Source organism: Priapulus caudatus, unplaced genomic scaffold (genome assembly GCF_000485595.1).
Source record: "Priapulus caudatus unplaced genomic scaffold, Priapulus_caudatus-5.0.1 Scaffold117, whole genome shotgun sequence".
NCBI classification, from domain to species: domain Eukaryota; kingdom Metazoa; phylum Priapulida; class Priapulimorpha; order Priapulimorphida; family Priapulidae; genus Priapulus; species Priapulus caudatus.
Window position 1 is genome coordinate 201,388 of NW_014577178.1, and position 20,543 is coordinate 221,930.

Here is a 20,543-nt window from a genome sequence, read left to right on the forward strand (position 1 = left end):
GTGTGTGAGAGAAAGAGAGAGAGAGAGAGAGAGAGAAAGAGAGAGAGAGAGAGAGAGAGAGAGAGAGAGAGAGAGAGAGAGAGGTCTTCCCTATAAAGGAAGGTGACGCAAGAGGCCCGTGGTTCTGATCGAGTCTGTAGGTTGCGCTTATATATGTATGTCGTAAAATATATATACTACAATAAACCTATCTACATTTTACTCGACGTCTTTGATCATCACTGACGTACACTCACCGTACCGTAACACCACTACAGTACCGTACCGTACACTACACGACCGTACCGTACCGTACCGTACTACGTACCGTCACTACCGTACCGTACCGTAGACTACACGACAGTGACAAAAAACTTTCCTACACTTATGCAACGTCTACGCCAATCGCGTATGCTCATGCGATAAGCTATAGGTGTATAACTATCAGTATTTTAATATACACTACCAGTCGTGTATGACGGAGTTCACTTCCTCACACGGAATCCTTTAGATCATTTGGGTTGAATCAGGAACACCGGGAAGTGAGCCTAGAAATGATGCCCGACATCGACCTGACGTACATAAGCACGTATTTATCGTTTTAGTCTGGTTACGCCCGTTCAGGCAATTGGTCCAGATGATTACTGTCTGGTTTTATAATTTACTAGATCGGCTCGTCACACGCAGATGGTATAACTCCAACCTTATGAATTGCTATGTCCAACAATCGTATACATTATATATCAATAAACATACATTCGTGTACATTCATTTTAAATATTTGAAATAATTTCAACACTGGCACCTTCCTTGGTTGCTACTCACTAATTGACTACTCTGTGATTCTGGCGAAAATTCTGGAAAATCGGGCACCTTATGATTATTAAAATAGATATTTTCTACCAGTGAATATCACGGCATTAAATTAGGAGACTGCAGTATGATAACAACGCATATAATTTTACTCTTGATTATGTATGTCAATCATATATCATGTCGCTTTACAGATTCCGAGCATGTACGAACCCATATTGCTCTTACCATATAATATAACATTGATAAAATACCGAAAATTATGTGTTCATAATTATTAAAGTAAAACACGGAGATTGACATCTTTCGTATCAAAATGCATATATGCTCTCTTTTATTATTGCAAGTCAACCAAATAATAGTTCATTTGGAAAATAGGGAGCCTGCGCCATCACAGGCACTTCACACACGGCGGGTATAAGATCAACCAGCAATGACATCAATCATGTGTGTGTGTGTGTGTGTGTACGCGCGCGTGTGTGCGTGCGTGTGCGTGCGTGCGTGTGTGTGTGCATGTGTGTGTTGTGTGCGTACGTGCGTGCGTGCGTGCGTGCGTGTGTGCATGCGTACGTGCGCGCGTACGTGCGTGTGTGTATGTGAATACACGTATGTGTATATGTATTATATACTGCCGTAATACATTAACTATATTTCGTTTGACAAGTACTAAGAACGTGCGAACACACGCACGTAACCTCTAAGTGAAATTTACGACGTTTATGCGGCTTATACTTAGTAACGTGAAATATTGGAATAAACATTGCTCACGGCAATCTAGTTATGAACAAGACCAAACTAAAGCCGAATAGCCTAATAAATAAGACTTTATAGGAAAACCGACTAACCTAAACGTTTTTAAAAACCTATATCCATTTTGACGTTTCTCGTGTAACATACGATACAGCCTTGACATATTCAATATATCGGAGAATCAATTCATGTCGTACCAAAATGTAAAGGGGTTTCCTAATAGTTAACGTGTACTAATATGGGCGGATTTACCTGAAGGTCACAAATAGGTGACGCGTCTATGGATTCCCAGGAAAAGCCATCTGTCACAGGATAAGTGGCACTTAATACTCACCTGCCAAGCTGTCTCGAGGAAGAGGCCACAAGTGTCTATTTATCGTCTCCACACAGAAACACGGGAGAGAACTCTATACAGACAAACATATATACTATGTCTGAGCTACTGCTTGACCTCCAAAAGCGCATGTTCACGTTTTAATTTAACCTGTCACCAACTACACTGAAATCGCCAAGGTCATTCATTTCACACCGTGTGAATTGCAATTAGATAAGATTTAATAAGCACGCGTAAGAGAAGTGATTAGCATGTTTAACATTAAACCATTCACCTGTCATATGTGTACGTAGACTATATCATTTCGGACATACGTCTGTCACGGCAATGGCATAACAGGGCTGTAGTTACTAATTCGCAGGAACAACCCAGGCATAAAAATCCGAGGTTTACCTTTATGTAAGGCTATAGACCGTTAGATTTTTCATAGCGTAGATACAGCTTATAGACATGTACGTGGTGAAATGTAGCGACAGTGAGCTAAGCGCGAACTCAAATAAATTGTTAATTTACAATAATCGACCATTATGCATTATGGCATGATTATATAGCATTCATATAATACCCTAGTTAGATACGTTACTGCTAGCAGATATAGACTCTGTTGAATTCACATGCAAAGCTATAGAATACTATCTGTAGCCTTGGTATGGTATAAATTATAGCCACAATGATACAAATGAATTGAATCAAATTTTTACGAACATTTATTGTATTGCCGCTGTTTATTTTAATTGCGTAAATATAATTATATATTACGTTACAATCATCTAACTATTCATGATACTAAACACAAATCTGATGATATTTGGTGCATGAACGTTATTCGGTTTTACAACCGAGACGGTTTTATCTTCGACATTGCGTTTACAAGTGTTCATTAGAGTACGCGGAAGACTAGAGATATTGCAATATTTGCCAATCGAAACTAAGACTACGAATTTCAGACCAACTTCATTCCGAGCAGATATTCGTGAATGAGGTCTAGAGATAGGAAGCTTGTGTTAATTCCTCTTCGGTTTTAAATTGCATATTATGCTGACTGACGTTGCCAAACCGTCGCGGCATTGTTGTTTGTGGGCGGGCATGAAGAAAGTAGGGGAAAGGGATTACTCAGTTGTCAGTATACTCGCTTTACTGACTTATCATTATAGTACCTTAGCAATCTACACAGAATAATGACTGCATTAGAGATCCGTTTCATTTATACGAAAGTATGCACTCACAGTCGCTGCCTGTAAGGTCTCAGCACTCATAAAGTGAGGTTATTAAGCTTATATATATATATATTATATACATAAAAAACAAATTTAAATAATAGGTTAATTACGGGTGTTTAAAATTTAATGAACGAGCTTTCGAGATGTACATCTCTTCATCAGGTCTTTAGCTGACACCTTTAACCTATTATTTGAATTTATTTTTCATCTACATGGGTGTTCGTGTGTAATTTTACTTCTATATATATATATATATATATATATATAGATATATATATATATATATATATATATATATATAGATAATATTTACAATATATATATATATAAATTGTAGTATGTAGATAAAAGACAAGACATCACTTTTAGCTGTTACTCCGAGTTTCACGCCTACGCGATCATCAGACAGACTTTAATGAAGAATAAACCTTATATACATACTATAACCTATATATATACATAAATGGCGCTATTGTTTTAGTTATCTATTGTTATGTAGTTCTATAGTTCTATAGTTAAATCGATCTATTGTTCTGCTGGTCTATTGTTGTTCGGCTTTTTACTTTTTTTGTTTGTTTCTAATCTTATTGCCGCTATTTATATCTGATCAATCCGATCTATAAAAACAAACATTCAACGTAATCACTTTAACGTTACAAACCGAACCTATATAGACAGTTTCCCTTCTCGGATATCGCATTACGCTGTGCGTAAAGTGCATACCACAATTTTAACCATAAAATTTAAGCATTGCGGCATTGAACGCAAATACATTGTCTGTTACATAATCTGTGCGCAGTTTGTACGCGAATAAAATGCGGTTAGCTATATCGCCGGAGGTCTATAATTTTATGCGTAGGCCTACTAACCATGCAGAATGTTATATGTCGAAAATATGGGGTACCTCGCTATTTGCGCTACACGGCTGTGAAGTACACCCGTAACCAGCAGTTATTATGCGGGAGTTGGAATCTAAAAAAACTAAACGGACGGTATATGCTTCGTGCTTAGTCTGCATTGCAGCAATGTCGTCACGTTGATAAACTGCCAATGCTACTGACACTATACTGTAACTAAGTATTCGGACAGTCATTCGTTACCATACAAATCACACTGTTTAAACACGCCGTGTTAAAATGATCTAGTTCCAACGGGTATACTTTCGCTTTCGGCTAGCAGCGTAAAACAAACCTGCTTTAGCATCGCAAGCGTGTGTACACATCGCCACCCAAGAGCAACAACGCACCGCAGCGAAGGTCGGTTGCGTTTAGCCGGAAAGCCCATAATATTATGATCGGGTTTACTTCGGCAACGCTTGGACGATATGAATGAAAAGAGCTGCTTTTATTTCGGCGACGCTTGGACGAAATAAGTTAAAAGAGCTGATTTCCGTTGATGACAATTATGATTCTAAAATGTCTATTGACCATGACTGTAAACTCGCATATGTCTCGAATTTTCGCTCCATTTATTCCAACTGCATTTCACTCGTCTGCCTCCCTCCCCGCTGTATTTTTCTGGGGGTGTTCGTGTAAGATTAAGGTCATGTGCACATGTCGCCAAGGCACCAAGGTGCTGTGGAAACCTGTTTTTTGAACCCCGCGGGTTTCCATAAGTACTAGAGAATATTGTGAAAATAAACGGGAAAAAAGTTTGCTATAAGTGAACAGATAAGATTCCACGCATATTTACGCTTCTAAAATACTTTCTATAAATTTAGATTTTTAATTGCAGGAAGTTTGACTTAATTTAGAGTGTAAGCGTCGTAATCTATAGAAAGAGCAACTTATATAACAGGTAAATATGATTAATAAAATAGTAGGCGACCAGGGGATATACCTAACGATAAGTAACGAACCACGATTGATACGTAAATCAACATAACTGGGTTGTAGATATCTTTGTCAAAACGTGTTCTAGCCTTGTTAGCAGTTAGTTAAGTTACGATCAACCTTGGAGGTCCATGAAAACGTCGAAAAGGTTTTTCCTGAATAACCGCTGTTTGTTGTACCGACATCAGCCAGTAAACTAAACGCTGTTCCAACTCACAAAACATCAAAGATTCCGGTCCATTTGAGCTGTCAAGTATTATTATGGTCTTGCATTTAGTTAGTGTGTTGTGCTAGTTGAAAAGAAGAGTTATTCCTTGCGAAGATGTGAAGCTTTTCAGCCTTTAAATTCTGTCAGATAAATAAGATTAACTGAGTTTAATGGTAGTGATAGACGTTTCACGCGTTGATATGCTCAAACGAACAACTCATAGTAATCTGAGAAACTACTGCATAATCGCAGGCGTTCTTTGCTATGACAACTGCTTGCTAGATCGAACACGGACACAACGCGCGGCGAGAGAGCGAGCATTGACACGTTTAACCGAGTTTGGTATAGCGCGCTATCACTACAGTACCTGATGTCATTACACATGTGGAAAACCTAGAGACATGCTTAATTTGACGTTTATAACCGGGAGTGTCTTTCCTAAACGTCAACACAATTGTGTACATGCTCTTAATCACTCGGCCTAATCGGTTGCAGGACAACGCTTGTCCAACCTTCACCTGCGAAGTGAACATAATTATTGCAAGCTAGGTGCCAGAATGCTGCTAAATGAGAGTTTATGGTGGCTGCGAAGCGACCTACTCGAGTTAAAGAGTGAAAGTGATCCGTGACAAAGACGAGTGGGCGCACGAAAAAAACACACCCTCGATTATACTCCTTGACTTCGCTTGGCGCGCATGCGTGATGACTTTAGGAATTCCCGCCGGCGTAACGCGAAGGACGGTTCTAGCGCGAAGATGCGTTATGTCCACAGAGAAGGCATTCTTTCTTCTGCTGCATGCGATTCGTGCCTCAAACACCGCTAGATGCGCACACGCCCTGTCGTTTGTCAATGTTGATTCAAACAGGTGTATCTTGCACGCAAAAATAACAGGATTCTTTCTTCCAATGGGAGCTTTGTGCTGCTGTCAGCGCAGTTCCGCAAGGACTTTAGCCACCACCCAAATCTGGAAGGTCTTTTTACACATTAGGAACTAGCGTTTCTCACTAGTGTGACTAATGCGGCCAACGTATCCCTGCCGATACAGAGCAGTAGCTCGACCAAATCGCAAATTCATTGACTGTCCAGACGGCTTTACCCACTTCTCTCTCCTTCGGCTGTAAATTTCTAGCCACATAAACGTGCGTCGAGAAAAACCAAGTTTGATAATGATTATAAATAAATAAATAAACATATATAATTATATATGTATATATAGGTATATGTATATATATATATATATAATTATATGTGTGTGTGTATATATCGATTATTATGAGCATCAGTTTGCTGCTACTACTCTTGTTACCCTCACCGGCGAACCGTGAGAGAAGGTCATGGGGGTAGACAATGACACATACCTTAGCTACGGTTACACCCATGCAGGAGTTTATCTTTCGGATGGGTGGACAGATATTATCCCATATAAAGGGAACTTCTGGGAATGACACCAACAAGCCTGGAGGCTCATGTGAACTATAACACCTCATGGACCGTACAGAAAAACGCCTACATACACACGCGCTCGCACGCACGTATATGCACGCACGTACGCGCGCATGTAAGCTCATACGTGACATAATATGCTGCCATACGCATTATTTTATAATATGAAAACGTTAAAATTATGTAACGTTTGAAATCAAAGTTAAAACATTAAGGCTGTTGTTTTAAAATTCACAAATGCACTATAGCATTGTGCATATTGTTGTTGCATGTAATATACACGTTACTGTTACATTTCTTTTACGATTCGAAGCAGAGTGCTTTTCATTTGAGTTCTTTTACTCGAAAGATTATTCCCGTTTATCATCTTCGATAATGTTACGCACAAAGGCACGTGTTAGTATAAGAAGACTATACATAAACGTATGCAGCATACAGATTGTAACACATCAATTGTGCCGATTTTATTACATGGACTTTATATTTTCAATATCGCATATAAGTGCAATATAATAGCAAAATTGTATTATCATCAGGAAATGTTGTTTTTCTTGTTTACCTTCTCTTGCAGACGTCAGTGATTTTAAACACGCGCGTATTTTTTGCAGATCGTCTAATGGCGAGAATGTTAACTCTGCCAGTTTTACCTGTATCCACAGATTAGGTTTATGTTGCATTGCAGAATGCTAGGCGGGCGCTAATAGATGTTTTATGCCAACTGACAATTGAAAGGTAATCTTATAACCCAAGATCCGCATGCACACCACTCAACTGCATACACGTTCTATTATACAAATGTTCTATTATGGACTCTTGATGCAACCAATGAAACTGTCTGAAATTCCAAACTCTCATTTTATCAATGATATCATATAAATGATAATGTTACTTACTTAATAATCTACACTGTTTGATGATAACGGCTGATGATTAATCTTTGAAAAACGTTCGCGGCGCAAGACGATGAACTGTACTCTCGTTCAGCAAGACAATCGTCCGTGTAAGCACTACATGCTATTAACGCGATAATCAACTCATCAGTGTCGACATTGAAGGACACATCGGTTGACAATGATTTGTTCCCAATGTTGCCGCTATTGTATCAAACGTGTTGTGTTGTGGGCGACGCTGTCAGTTTTATTCAAGCTACGGAACTAACAAGCTCTTGGCCTTGTTAACTACATGCATCATTACCTGTCGGCGTGCGCTGCTCGCTCATTTAGCTGGCATACCGTTAAGAAATTGTCACCAGCCATCAACGCAACATGTGCGAACATGGGTGGTCGCCTCGGGCAATGGCGCAGTGCATTATAGACTCCAGCGAATAATCCGCTAGGCGTTTCCTGAAATGATTCTCACAATAGAGTGCCTTCTCTGAGATTGCTCGATGCTATCCTGCAGGTTTCTGCCCAGAATCGCCTATACAGGTGTCCTCTAGTTAATTCTCTCAGCCACCTTTTAGAACCGTTAAAGTAGGCCCTTAAGCTTTCAACTAGTAACCCGATCTTTCGGTGGGCGCAAAATATGTGAAACATAACCTAGAGCAAATTGCGACTCGAGGTATAAATCTGTCGCCACTAAAGGTCAATTAATTCCTGTCCATTACACTCACAGAGCATTTGATGATGCCGGCTCCCGAACCAATCAATGACAAACATTAGCCGATGCGTTCGAAAAGAAATCTGGGCCAAATAATGATTTTGCATAAATTTCAGAAACTTCGCTGCGCGTCGGCGTACGTGCGCGCCCGCTAGCGTATGTGGGTCAGTAGTCAATGTGGGACATCGTGACGTCACGGGCCGTATTTAAGGCGAGCGATGTCAAACACATGTCTATTCAACATTGGACTAGTGGTTTCTCTAGTAGTCGACTCGATCAGCTCTTAGCTCACATATAGCTGTATAGATAGCTGTATAAGGTAAACAAACCATAGAAGATCTACTTGGTCGCAAAGATGCGTTATATAACTCGTGATAATGACTTAAGTGTACCGTAGAATGCATACGCAAACGACGAACGCCTAACAGTCAGATGCGAAGATGACATTGTGTGACAACTTTATTATATTTTTCAGGAACGTGATAATGAAGTTAGCCGTCTTCCTCTGCTTGGTGAGTACCCGTAATGCTTGTTATCTCCTAGCACGCGCAAGAAGCAAGTGAATCGATTGCAAATACATTATCGCGTGAATAATTGTTAATATAATCAACAGGGTGTTACTATCTATCGGTTTTTACGGAAATAGAATAGGTATTGCTATCAACAACAGCATGCTGCTTCCTCCGTTGAAATTGCCTCCGTGGTTTAATTTCGCGATGTGTCGTCACACACTCAGCTACTGCGATCGTGCAGTTAAAAGTGACTGCGCACGTGCGCGCATCGGCACGTGTGTTAGCACTTGTGTACAGACACGGTATTTATATACTAATTACCATTGTTCTTCATAAGCGCTTACCTGAGGTATGCGCATTATTGACTCGCCCATGTGTAGCACTCATAAAATGCAAAACTGGTCACGTCATTTGTAAATGTACGGAATGTATTAAAAGAACGTTCGAATAACATCTCTTATGGAGTTGTAGTGACATATTTCACTTTAAATGCACGGAAATTGATTAAGCGAAATCTACACTCATATTGTCTAAGATTATTTAACGTATTAACATAATTTGTTCATCTTATGTGACAAGTTATACGTTAATCTTCTTTTAGGTATATATACATTCACATGAGGCAAGCGTCGTCTAACTATTTTTTTTTATATTATGAAGAAATCAAATGAAGAAATCAAATGACATCTTTTAGCAATCTTACCAGCTGAGTAAGCCTCTCTGAAGTTGTGATTTCTTAAGTATCGCGTTTAGGTAGCACAAATATACGTTACAGGACAGAAAACTATTAACATGATCACTCTTTAACGTTTCGAACTTCGATGATAATGCTTTAATCGTTTTTACCCCTGCTCTTGTTGCGTTATTATGATATCGCATAGATATCTCATCGAACATCTCTCGAGATTCGCATCGCTGTGAAAATAAGGTGCATGGCGTTGTATTTTCCAAATATCATTCTGTTCATGAATGTGAGAGAATTCACGTGGCGGATTGTTCTACATAATATGATAAAAATCAGCAATAAATACAGGATTATCAGGAATTTCACACGTCATGGCTCCGTCTCGTTTCAGTTCCTCTCAGTAGTCGAGTTCCCGTTTCGCCTAAACTTAATGATCCGTTCAGAATACAGCGTATGCTATCTAGTTCGTTATCTGAATAGCGTGCGGACGAAAATCATTGTAATACTCCCATACTAATAATACTACTATGCTACACCCATTAGCTACCCGTCCATACACTAAGGATAATGTCCCCCGAATGTAGGACTTTGTAGCGAAAACGCATTCCTCCGCGAAACTGAAAGCGGCGCGATATCGGCGATAGGGTTTACTCACATCCGCAGATTAACCTGGTTATTTTTATACATGAGCGAAATAGAAATGTGCCGCTGTGTGGCACTTTCTTTGCGATTGGTGTGATAGATGTGATTTTGAAAGTGTGATAAAACTCGAACGATTGAACGTTTAGCGGTGCCCACAATGATGCTAATAAATAAGCTTGATATGAGTAACACATAATATTAGCAGATACTGTCAGTCTGACAGGATTTCAATGAGCTGCAGGAACGTTAGTCACGTGACTCGCATGACCTTGCTGTGGGCGAAGTTGAGGCTTAAAAACTCCCTTAAATGTATTCATTTCAAGCCAAAGTCGAGCGCTTACACGATGCTGCCGAAGAAGTAAAAATATTTAACTATTGCCCGAGGTAAATCGATCGAACAAACATCAAAGGATGAAAAGCCCGGTTGACTGGGTCCATCTCTGCTAATAATCTCTCGAATCATAGACACAATGGGAAGACGTGATACGATCTCCGAACCTCTACAAACTCGGGAGGGAGCGCATGGAGAAAAACAAGAAAATGTGTCATATCGATGGGGGTTGCTTGTATTCTTGAGGAAACTCGACGCTGTGACAAAAAGTGTCGCTTCGCAATAGTTTCACAATAGGAATTAATAAGAAACATTAGTCCATTAGACCAGTATATCATTAACTATAGACAATTAAGCTGGGGCAGGAATCGCAGGTAATGGTAGGGAGAAGGAATTATAGCAACATAAGTAAAAATCTGTACGTGAGTTTACGTGTCGCCTATATATACTGCGTGCGCATATGTGCGTGCGTGCGTGCGTGCACGCGTGTACGCGCGCGTGTGGGTGCGTGTGTGCCCGTGCGTGCGAGTTTGTGCGTGCGTGTGTGTCTCCGGGTGTGTACGTGTGTGCGTGCGTACGTGCGTGCGTGCGTGCGTGCGTGCGTGCGTGCATGTGTGTGTGCGCGCGCGGTGTGTTTGGTTGTACATGTATGTGTGTGCAAGCGCATGCGTGCGTATATATGCGTGTGCGAGTACATATATATGCGCTTGCATGCGTGTATGACTGCACGTATATTTGTGCCTGCGTGTGGCGCTTGAATTATAACGTTTGTGTGTGGAGCACAAAGGGACGTTTGCCAAATAATTATAGTATAGTGCTCGCGGTTTCAGAATCTCTGTATTTGCTATAATGACATACGACGATAGGGTAAACCGACGGTAACGCGGTCAGCTCTGAATCTTGGTGTCCTTAACTGCTACTGTTACACTAACTAATTATCAAAAAGGTATTTTTGAATAATTCTGCGTATAGAAATGTTTGATTACAATAGGAATTATATCGGACGTCTATTTATGCAAGAGACTCTTATTCTCTGACACACATGCCGGACTTTCTTAGACGTCCCAGTCATTCGAATTAAACTGACAGCGGAATGTAGTTAAATAATGTAGGCTAATATCGACCTAACATGCTCATTTCATGTAAAAATAGACGCGTGTTGCTATCATATCAGCCGATTATAAACCGAGAAATGTAGCAACTGTCGGGCAGCCAAATATAGGATGTCTTGATTAAATGCGATATTAGATGAACTTTAATACTATCGATATAAAAACTGCGTACGTTTGCTATAATGCATAATGATAATTGTAATACATGTGAATACGTAAAATATATTTAATATGCACCCAGCATATATGTGAGTAGTGATGTAGGCCTATAGCTCGATAGTTGATCGAACGAAAAGAACGCGTGAAGGTAGAGTTATATAAACAAAACATTGCTTGAATATATCATTCTCACTGCAATTTTTGCACGGGGCTAAAGACCTTGCGTTGAGAGTTTAAACATTGCCCTTCGTTTAAATAAGAGCAGCAGCAGGTTTCGAATAGAATTAATCCCACGCTGATAGAGCTGACCAGTAAAACGTTCAGCAAACATACCTGCCAGGCTCACTGCATGTTCGTTTACGTAGATGGTAGCCCAGCAGTTGGGGAATAATTCAGTAGCTGTAGAGCTCCGCGCAACCAAGAATATAACATGCTAGATTAAACTAAATGCGAAGGTATATGAAATGAATGAATCCTCCTCCTCTTCCAGCGTGTCTTATTCGTCTTCTTTTTAATCATTTTCTCTGTGTTCCGGAATTTGTGTGTAATTATTGATATGTTATAGAAGTTTTATATAAATTTCTCATTTCATAAAATATACTTCTCACGTATAATAACGAATTTCTGTCAAGCAACTGAAAGCAAAGCTATGAAATGAAACAGTTCGTGCGGTAAGCTGCGTGGCTTGGTTGCAACCAGAGCAAAATAAATCCTGCCCCCAAGTATCTTCACAGTTGGAAATTTGTCGCAAACTGTGTGGATATTTTAGTACTTACACAGTAACGTCTGATAAAGCACTTGTCTAGCATAGCAAGCGAAATTTTAAACACATTAACCTCCACAGGATCTGCGTTATGTGCGTAAACGCGGGTAAGCATGCCGGTTGGCAGATAGACGGACGGCTACTCGTTCTATCACGCGCATCACTACTGTGCAATCATGGTACACACACATAAACCTTTTGGCCTCGTCATTTATCCTGCCTTTAAAGATATAGGCATACTTTGCAAGGCCAGGCCGTACGAAATAATCTGCCTTACGGGGTTATTAGGATAAATTATAACGACGACTTCAGGATTCGCTCATTGAATCAGCTGTTTCCTGTCACACTCGAAGCAGCGAGTGATTCTAACGTGGCGCACTAGAAGTCTTTCACGATTGTTACAGTCATCCGCCCGAGAAGGGCGGTAAATTTTTTCTCTGCGAATTTATGTCAAATGTCAAAAAAATATAGAATCGTAGTCTATATCGGGGATTTACGTTTTGTATCAATTCGTATAAAGCAGTGAAGCGAGTCTACTTGTCGATACCCATTATGTCAAGCAGCTACATGTGAAGTGAAACTCGTGTCTGGCCAGTTTGCTTTCAAAATCTGTCATGCATGTTTCCTGATTTTGGATTCGGTAGATAGTTGGAGGCAACGCAGCGGATATAAGGCGCGATTGGCACTGACGTATATCTACTCGTTCGTTTCCATTCTGTCATGAGAACAGATAGCGACTCTTCAAGTTCAACGCGGCCGGTTGACACACTTTTTTTCACCGACATCGGCGACAAAGACTGTAGACCTCTACATACGTAAATACACCGGGGTTGCAATAATACACGTCTACTGTCACGGTCACTCCTGGCACAACAGTGGAAACACAATGCTAAGATTAGCGAGCGTGCAGCTGTTGGGCGGACTCGACAAGGCGATACAAACTTGGATGTAACGTATATGGGCGTGTGCGCATTTTTGTCGACGTTTAAAAAAAACGCCCTCATAAAATTCCTTTAAGTGGTGGACCGTATTTTTTATCGACACAGGCAAGTGAGAGCGAATAGAGCGCTATTATGACGCCTACGTGGATAATAGCTGAGCGCATGCACAGCTTATAAATAATGCTCGCACCTCTGCGGGACTGATGAAGGTCATTTAGGAATATAATACATGAATATCCTGTGCTCATTCAATAAAGATGCATTATTGTTACCTCACAGAACCCATTAAACAGAGCGACGATACGCCACAGTGCCGATGCAATATTATTTATCGTTTGGATATATATATATATATATATATTTATTTATTTATTTATTTATTTATTTATATGATATTTTATTGTTATATATAATTATTATATTATAGTATTATCACTGATTATTGTCATTAAGAATCAAACTGCCCAAAGTCACTAATAGGCCTAATCTTTTCTAAATGGATCTATGCGTGCAGAACGGGACGAGATCGGTTGATAAATTATCTTTGCATGACATGGACCTACACTGATAGCAGTAAACCAAGTTCTGTAAAAATAATGATCAAAATTCCATTTTGTTGTTTGTTTACCTGTAGGTGGGGATGGCCGCGGCTCAGCCGGGATACAGTTTAGGGGAACGGCCACAAGCTCCTTTTCGAAGACCGGAAGATTACCTGCCTATGATCAGACCAATGAACAATGTTGTAGGTAATGAAACATTTTCGATAGATATACCTCCATCTCATATAACAAAGGTTTGAGCAATTATGTTGATTACTAGATACTATTAGTGGTAAGTAAACGAAGGGCGCGGTAAGTAAACAGTGGAAGGTTTGAGTCTGTTAAAAATTGTATTATTATTGCTATATTATCAACAGTACATTAAAACCTATTTCGCCATGAAGTTATTAGTATGTGTGATGGGGTTTTCAAGAGTTGAAATCGTGGTTTTGATACATGTCTGATACATGCATGTTTGAAGCTTACGCCTCCATATAGGGTTACATAAACTGAGGAACCAGGCAAAAGCTAGCAGTGCATAATACCGTGAAACGTACACTGGAGAGGTGCGCATATGTTTAACGCGTGTAATTAATCCGTTCAGACATCCAAGTAAGGTGCGACCTGAATGAGTATAGGATGCAGATCAGCGTCCTCTTCGAGAGACCATTCGAAGGAGCGCTGTTCGCCCGCGGTCAGTTCAAGAGCGAATCCTGCCGACAGGCTGCGCTTCCACAAAGTAACCAAGTGATCCTCAGTATGGCGCTGGATAGCTGCGGAACAGGCGAGAGTCTTGTGGTGAGCCCTCGAAAGCTGGCGTACTGTCGCACGCGCCAGGCGAAAAAAGGCCATGACGCCAGGCGCATAAACGCGTTGCGCGTAGAGATGAATAGTGCATAGAATTGGATAATTGTGTGCTTAGAGGTGCGCGTGCGCGCTTTCGCGCACAGATGGATTAGTGTACAGCAGAGGGCTCTGTTGGGTTAGCTACTGTCTGAAATCAACGATGTAGTCGCGCCGAAGTTAAACCCCCCGATTCATCTGCCCATCTCCGATATACTAACACGATAATCGTGCACTTGTACCGAACGCAGCGTTAAGACGGCAATTTCCGTCAGAATGAGCTATTTATGTACTGTTCTGTTTACCATGGCGTCGCCCACTTAATAAAACACGCGCAAAACTGCATCTTGCGATCGCGTTGCGCGAGTTTGACCGCTCCGGTTTAACCGCTGTCATTCTAATGACGCGACTTTAGCGCGCGGTCGTTAATGCCTAGCGCACACACCCGAGCAAAACGGGAAATTTTGTGAGGGTGTTTTGCTCGGGTGTGTGCGCTAGGCTTAAGCATAACGCACACACCCGAGCAAAACACCTGAACGTGGAGCAAAACGTGTTTCGCTCGATGTTCGTGGCCGTGTGCGGATTCCCGAAACCAAAAACATTGCTCAGCTGATCGTGTTTCGCTGAACAAGCAATGTTTGATTCGCGGAGCGTGTTTTCGCCTGAGCGTACGTTTTGCTCGGGTGTGTGCGTCAATCGTTCTGCTACACAGCGAAACGCCACAGACGGTCTCCAATCAATATCCTTAAAAATATCACATGACACACAAAATTGGATGTCCATTGAATGGTTATTTTTGATGTCATGTGACAGCGGCGCTGTACGCAGTGTTTCTGTATGTTTTGCTCAGCTGTGTGCTGTGTCGGGTGGCGTGTGTGCGCTTGCTCGCCGAGCAGAAGGCGAAACGCTGGAAAACAAAATTTCCCGTTTTGCTCGGGTGTGTGCGCTAGGCTTTAAGCTAGGTGACTAACGACGCGTGCGTACTGCGTGCGTACTGCTAGGGTGAAGGCTACGAGGCGATACGCTACTACAACAACACGATCGTTGTGATGAATGAGTTCGCATGGGGCATCCTGGAGATGGGCGACAGGGCATACGACGTGTCGTGCCGATTCGGCGGAACCAGCGTCGACACGTTGCGCTACAACTACGAAGTGCCGTAAGTACACGTGCAGACTACCGGTAGCCTCTTCCAACGTAGCGTTATCGTATGTCGAGCCCCGTTCGACGAGAGAGCTGGCCATTTCTGACGACAACTCGGTGAAAATGCAATGGTAATAATTGTGCTTTTAGGAATGTTAGCTGTAGGTCTAACTATCTTGAAAGTAAGAAAAGGCAGTAGTAGGATGTTTGAAGTATAGAAAACCGCGCGCGCACATTCATTTAATTATGTGCATTCTTTCGTATTTCTTTCAACATGATTATGTAGAAGGGTATTTATCGGGACAATAATCGCGTTTCAACAATAGAGTGAACAAACATACATCACGTATCAAGTAGGTTAATATTGACATGATCTGCCGCACAGATCTTTTCACTGGGACAGTTATTTTAGTTGAAATAGTCACTATTATATCCATTCATGTCAGAATGACCAGATGTGTCTACCAGAATCCGATTGCTTTTTCATAGCGGATTACTCTACGCGAGCCGTGTAAATAGTATAATGCTCTACTGCGCTTGTAAAATTGTCATTGAATTCATGTAAAGTCGGATTACTTTACGCAAAGTTGTAAACGCTTCAAGAAAATGACCTAGTTACTCTAAGTTTCGCACACAGTGTTCTATTAACACGTGCTAACGTGTCTCACCTACTTCAGTCTGATTCCACCGATATCCGTCACGGCACCTTCCATCCAGTTCACACGATGCAACATGAAGATCATCTCTGGAAGGAACCCACTCTCGGGCGGAATTTCAGTTCTCGAACTCGGTTCCATAGCCACGCTTGTCTTTTGGATCGAAAACAAAGGCGAGTTCTATATTGACGTAGGTGCGGCCACATAAGTTGGTATGCCAGAGCCCGCGGCAACATTGGTCTTTCGGTAGATCTCTCTTTGTAATTAGTTGAGCGACGGTAATTCATGATGTTTGAAACGAGAATAATGTGTTGCATGACGACGCCGACTACTGTTGTTAGGACAACTACCAACTGACGTGTCCCTGCCTCTCATTTAATCCGCGGGTTAATTCTATAATAAGAAGAACCCATGGGGTAAACTAACCTTTCTATTTGTTGCAGGTCAGTTTGATTTATCCGTGTTTGACTGCTACGCCCACGACGGCATGCAGATGTCTCGACTCGAGCTTATTGATAATGCCGGGTAAGTAGGCTGTACAATAGAGGTAGGTAAGTGAGTAAGTGAGTGAGTGAGTGAGTGAGTGAGTAAGTGAGTTGATGAATGTGTGAGTGAGTGAGTAAGTAAGTAATCGGCGAGTTGAGCTCTCGTGCCGTTTCGTTTTGATAGTAAACATGCAATTTTTTTCGTTGACGAATTTACAGTTTTACAAAATGTCTACAAATATGCGCACACAATATAAATCAGCAATTTTAACACACAAGACGCTTCCGTTATGCCGAGTAAGAGTAATTGCCGAAAGGCGTGTGCCGTCTTCAACGCGAATCCCGACAGAACGAGTTACTTAGCTATGATCAGTGTGAAATTTCTCATCACTGCAATGCATCGCGTAAAAGGCGTATTCGTATGTCTTTAATACGGGTTGTATTCTCGTAGGTGCCCCGCTCACCAGAAGGTTATCGGACATACGCAGAGGAGCGATCAGCTAGTTAGAGAACAGACGCACGTGTTCGCCCATTTCAAGAGCTTCAAATTCCCGGATGTTGAAAACGTTTACGTCGTCTGCCAATGCCGCGTCTGCTTCGATCACTGTTATCCCGTAAGCATACATACATATCTAATAATTATGATTAATTAGTATAATGAATGTTGAAACGTTAGCTTTATCGCCACACGACATATGCATATTACTTTTCAGATACAATTAATGCCGTAATATATTAACCCTACTGCCGATTTATTACCATCATACTATTTTTATAGATAATGTTTTGTTCGTTTAATTATTAACTGAACTGTAAAATATTTTATGTTATACTGCAGTTAAATTTCATTATTTCCTCTTAATTTGGGGGCCTACTGCAGTTACACAAAAATATCAAGCCATTTTGCAAAAACGGCCATTATCTGTCAATTATTGGTCGGAACACTCTATTGTGAAATATTTGGAAGCAACCACAGTTGTTGTAATACTTGACAGACAATCTGTCCCGGCGACAACGTGCCGGGTGTAGCCACTAATCGCCGCCGAGCTAGACGTGAAGCTGTCGAGGAGGTAAGCGTCGGAGTAAACCACAACTACACGACCGGATCTACCGTGGAGGAAGAGAAAATGTCGCAGAGCCTCACGGTCATTGTACCCGAGGTGGAAACGATCATTTATGACGGTAAGACGGGTACATTGTGAAAATATATCGTGCTAAAAATATTACAAAATTAAACGAAGTGCTGCTATTTGCGAGAAAAGGCGTACGTGTTCAAACGCGTACGCCTGTTGTTTCAGATAATTTTTTGGCGCTGCCCTCATTAATTTACGATACGAATATTATTGTGAGTGATTCTGCACGTATAGACCAGCATATTTTCATCGCATAGATAATATCAGGAGTGAATAATATAGCATGGATTATTTATCATGAGCTATTTCTTCGATTTTTAGAAACAACCGGAGAGGTACTGAGGCAACAAGTGACACATACAGAGAAAAAGGGAGATGTTTGCGTGCCAAGATTGAACTTTATTGCTGGGATAAGCTCAATGATAGTGATTCTGTTTATATCACTGGCGGTGGCTCTAGTTGTCATTGCCCATTCGCGACGGACTCAGCCCAAGACGGTCGAAACTCCTAGCATCCAATACCAATGAAGGTTCATTACATGATTGACAACGCATTGATAGACAAGAGGCCTGTTTTTATTCAAGCTCCGCAAATTTAATTATATCTTAAGTTCCCGTAATTACGTAGACTGCGTATCGTAAAATTTCAACCTTTTAAAAAAAAACTAGAAACGAGTTAGCAAAACTTAAATCTCGTAACGGAAACAGTTAATGAGGACATATTTGGGTATAGCCCTATCTGGACAATTGTACCTATTATAACTTATATAATACACAAAATACACATTTCCTCAAGCATCCTGATATGATTGCTAATTCAACATATTATTACAGCGCATTCAAACTTTTGTCATTATTATAGTGTCTCCAGAAACTACTCAATGCATGTCCTCCGAATTATTCAACAAGGTGAGGAGAGTATTATTAAATTAAAATGCAAATGACGCCATGTCTAATTATAACCGCATCTAGGCGATGCTCGCAACAATGCGGACATGGCTTTCATATTTGTGTCTACGCGATGACTCTTATCACGGATTGTTTAAATCATCCGGTGGCTCTAGTTGTATACGATTTAAGCCAGTTTCGTTTTCAGCACCTTCATTTTTTCAGCAAATATCTACTTCGATTATAGATAATTGATAGATATCTATTTTGAGCCTACTCATGCAGATGATATAAGGCAGGCAGATGTGGTTAGTCTTAAACTGCACAATCTGGAAAGCCATTACACATACGCCTATAACGTCAAATATTACAAAGAAACCGAGACAGTTCTTGCGAAGGTACACAAAGAGCCACATGTGAACGAGACTGTCCACATGCATATCTACGAGTAGGGAAAATACCATTCGTTGATCCACTTGGAAAAGGATGTCAAATGAGCTATATATATTAAATTCGGGTTAGTTAAGTTCATTTGTTTTCATCCCGTTGACGCATACCCGTGTCATTTATGTTTGTGTATACGCAAATTATAAATGAGACCATATTCGTATACACATAATGCATTTATCTCTGAGAACCGGTGATGCGACGATGACAGAGGGTATAGGAGAGGGACATAGGGAGGTGCATAGGAGAGAAGCAAAAGAGTGAAATGATGTCTTATCGTTATGCCGTATCTCTTGAAATTGTGCCCGCTTGTATAATCTATGGTCAAAGCACTTTATGGAAAATCTACAAGTCATTTGACTGCCTAATAATCAGGAAACAAATTCCAATGCGATGTTATGTGATAACATACATTAATGTATCTTAAAACGTCATGGATGCTTTTATTACGATGTGGTTTTTATGACGATCGTATCGACAGCTAGGAACATGACCTGGGAATGCACGAGAATACATTAATGTTTGTTTTATGAAATCAATCCCATAATGATAACACATAAATACAGTGTATACGGAATCTATTGCTGCATTTATTAGGATTGCCTAAGAGACTATTGTATCTAGCCATCGCGTATCATGCATTGAATCCCTGTTTCCTACAACATCTAAATCAATTTATATAGTCTACATAGAACGCATACTTGATCTAAATGTAGTATAGTTAAAAAAATCCAAAATTTGAATTTTGTTAGAGTAATATAGCTAGTCCGAGTAAAATATATCACATCTAGTAATAATTAAATGATCGTAGATGCAAACCATAACGGTAAAGATATGAGATATAACTGTAAATAAATGCAAGCGAAGAGTAGTTACGTATAATTTTATTCGTACATTCGTAACCAAGTTCACCTATGGTTAAAATGTGCTACAGCCGTCGCGCACGCGCATTATATATATATATATGTATATATATATATGTATATATATATACAATAACCTGTATTGATGATGTGTGTGTCTAATTAATATATATATATATATATATATATATATATATATATATATATATGCGTGTGCTTGCGG

General features: G+C 40.5%; 1 protein-coding gene across 1 annotated transcript; it reads left to right on the forward strand.

Moving 5' to 3' along the window:
• Positions 1-8,452: 8,452 nt before the first annotated feature.
• Positions 8,453-20,328, forward strand: LOC106805549. Its single transcript, XM_014807188.1, has 10 exons — positions 8,453-8,498; positions 8,655-8,691; positions 13,959-14,070; positions 14,468-14,661; positions 15,708-15,865; positions 16,527-16,678; positions 16,949-17,030; positions 17,442-17,604; positions 17,986-18,172; positions 18,445-20,328. Exons 2-10 carry the CDS (start codon positions 8,665-8,667, stop codon positions 18,648-18,650), a joined length of 1,281 nt encoding a protein of 426 aa, XP_014662674.1. The 5' UTR covers positions 8,453-8,498; positions 8,655-8,664; the 3' UTR covers positions 18,651-20,328.
• Positions 20,329-20,543: the final 215 nt, after the last annotated feature.

Excerpts from the sequence above, each read along its gene's own strand:
- LOC106805549 (XM_014807188.1), top strand. The coding sequence starts at position 8,665 with ATGAAGTTAGCCGTCTTCCTCTGCTTG. Across the intron at positions 14,071-14,467 it reads ACCAATGAACAATGTTGTAG|ACATCCAAGTAAGGTGCGAC; the intron begins GTAATGAAACAT and ends TAATCCGTTCAG. Across the intron at positions 14,662-15,707 it reads GAACAGGCGAGAGTCTTGTG|GGTGAAGGCTACGAGGCGAT; the intron begins GTGAGCCCTCGA and ends GCGTACTGCTAG.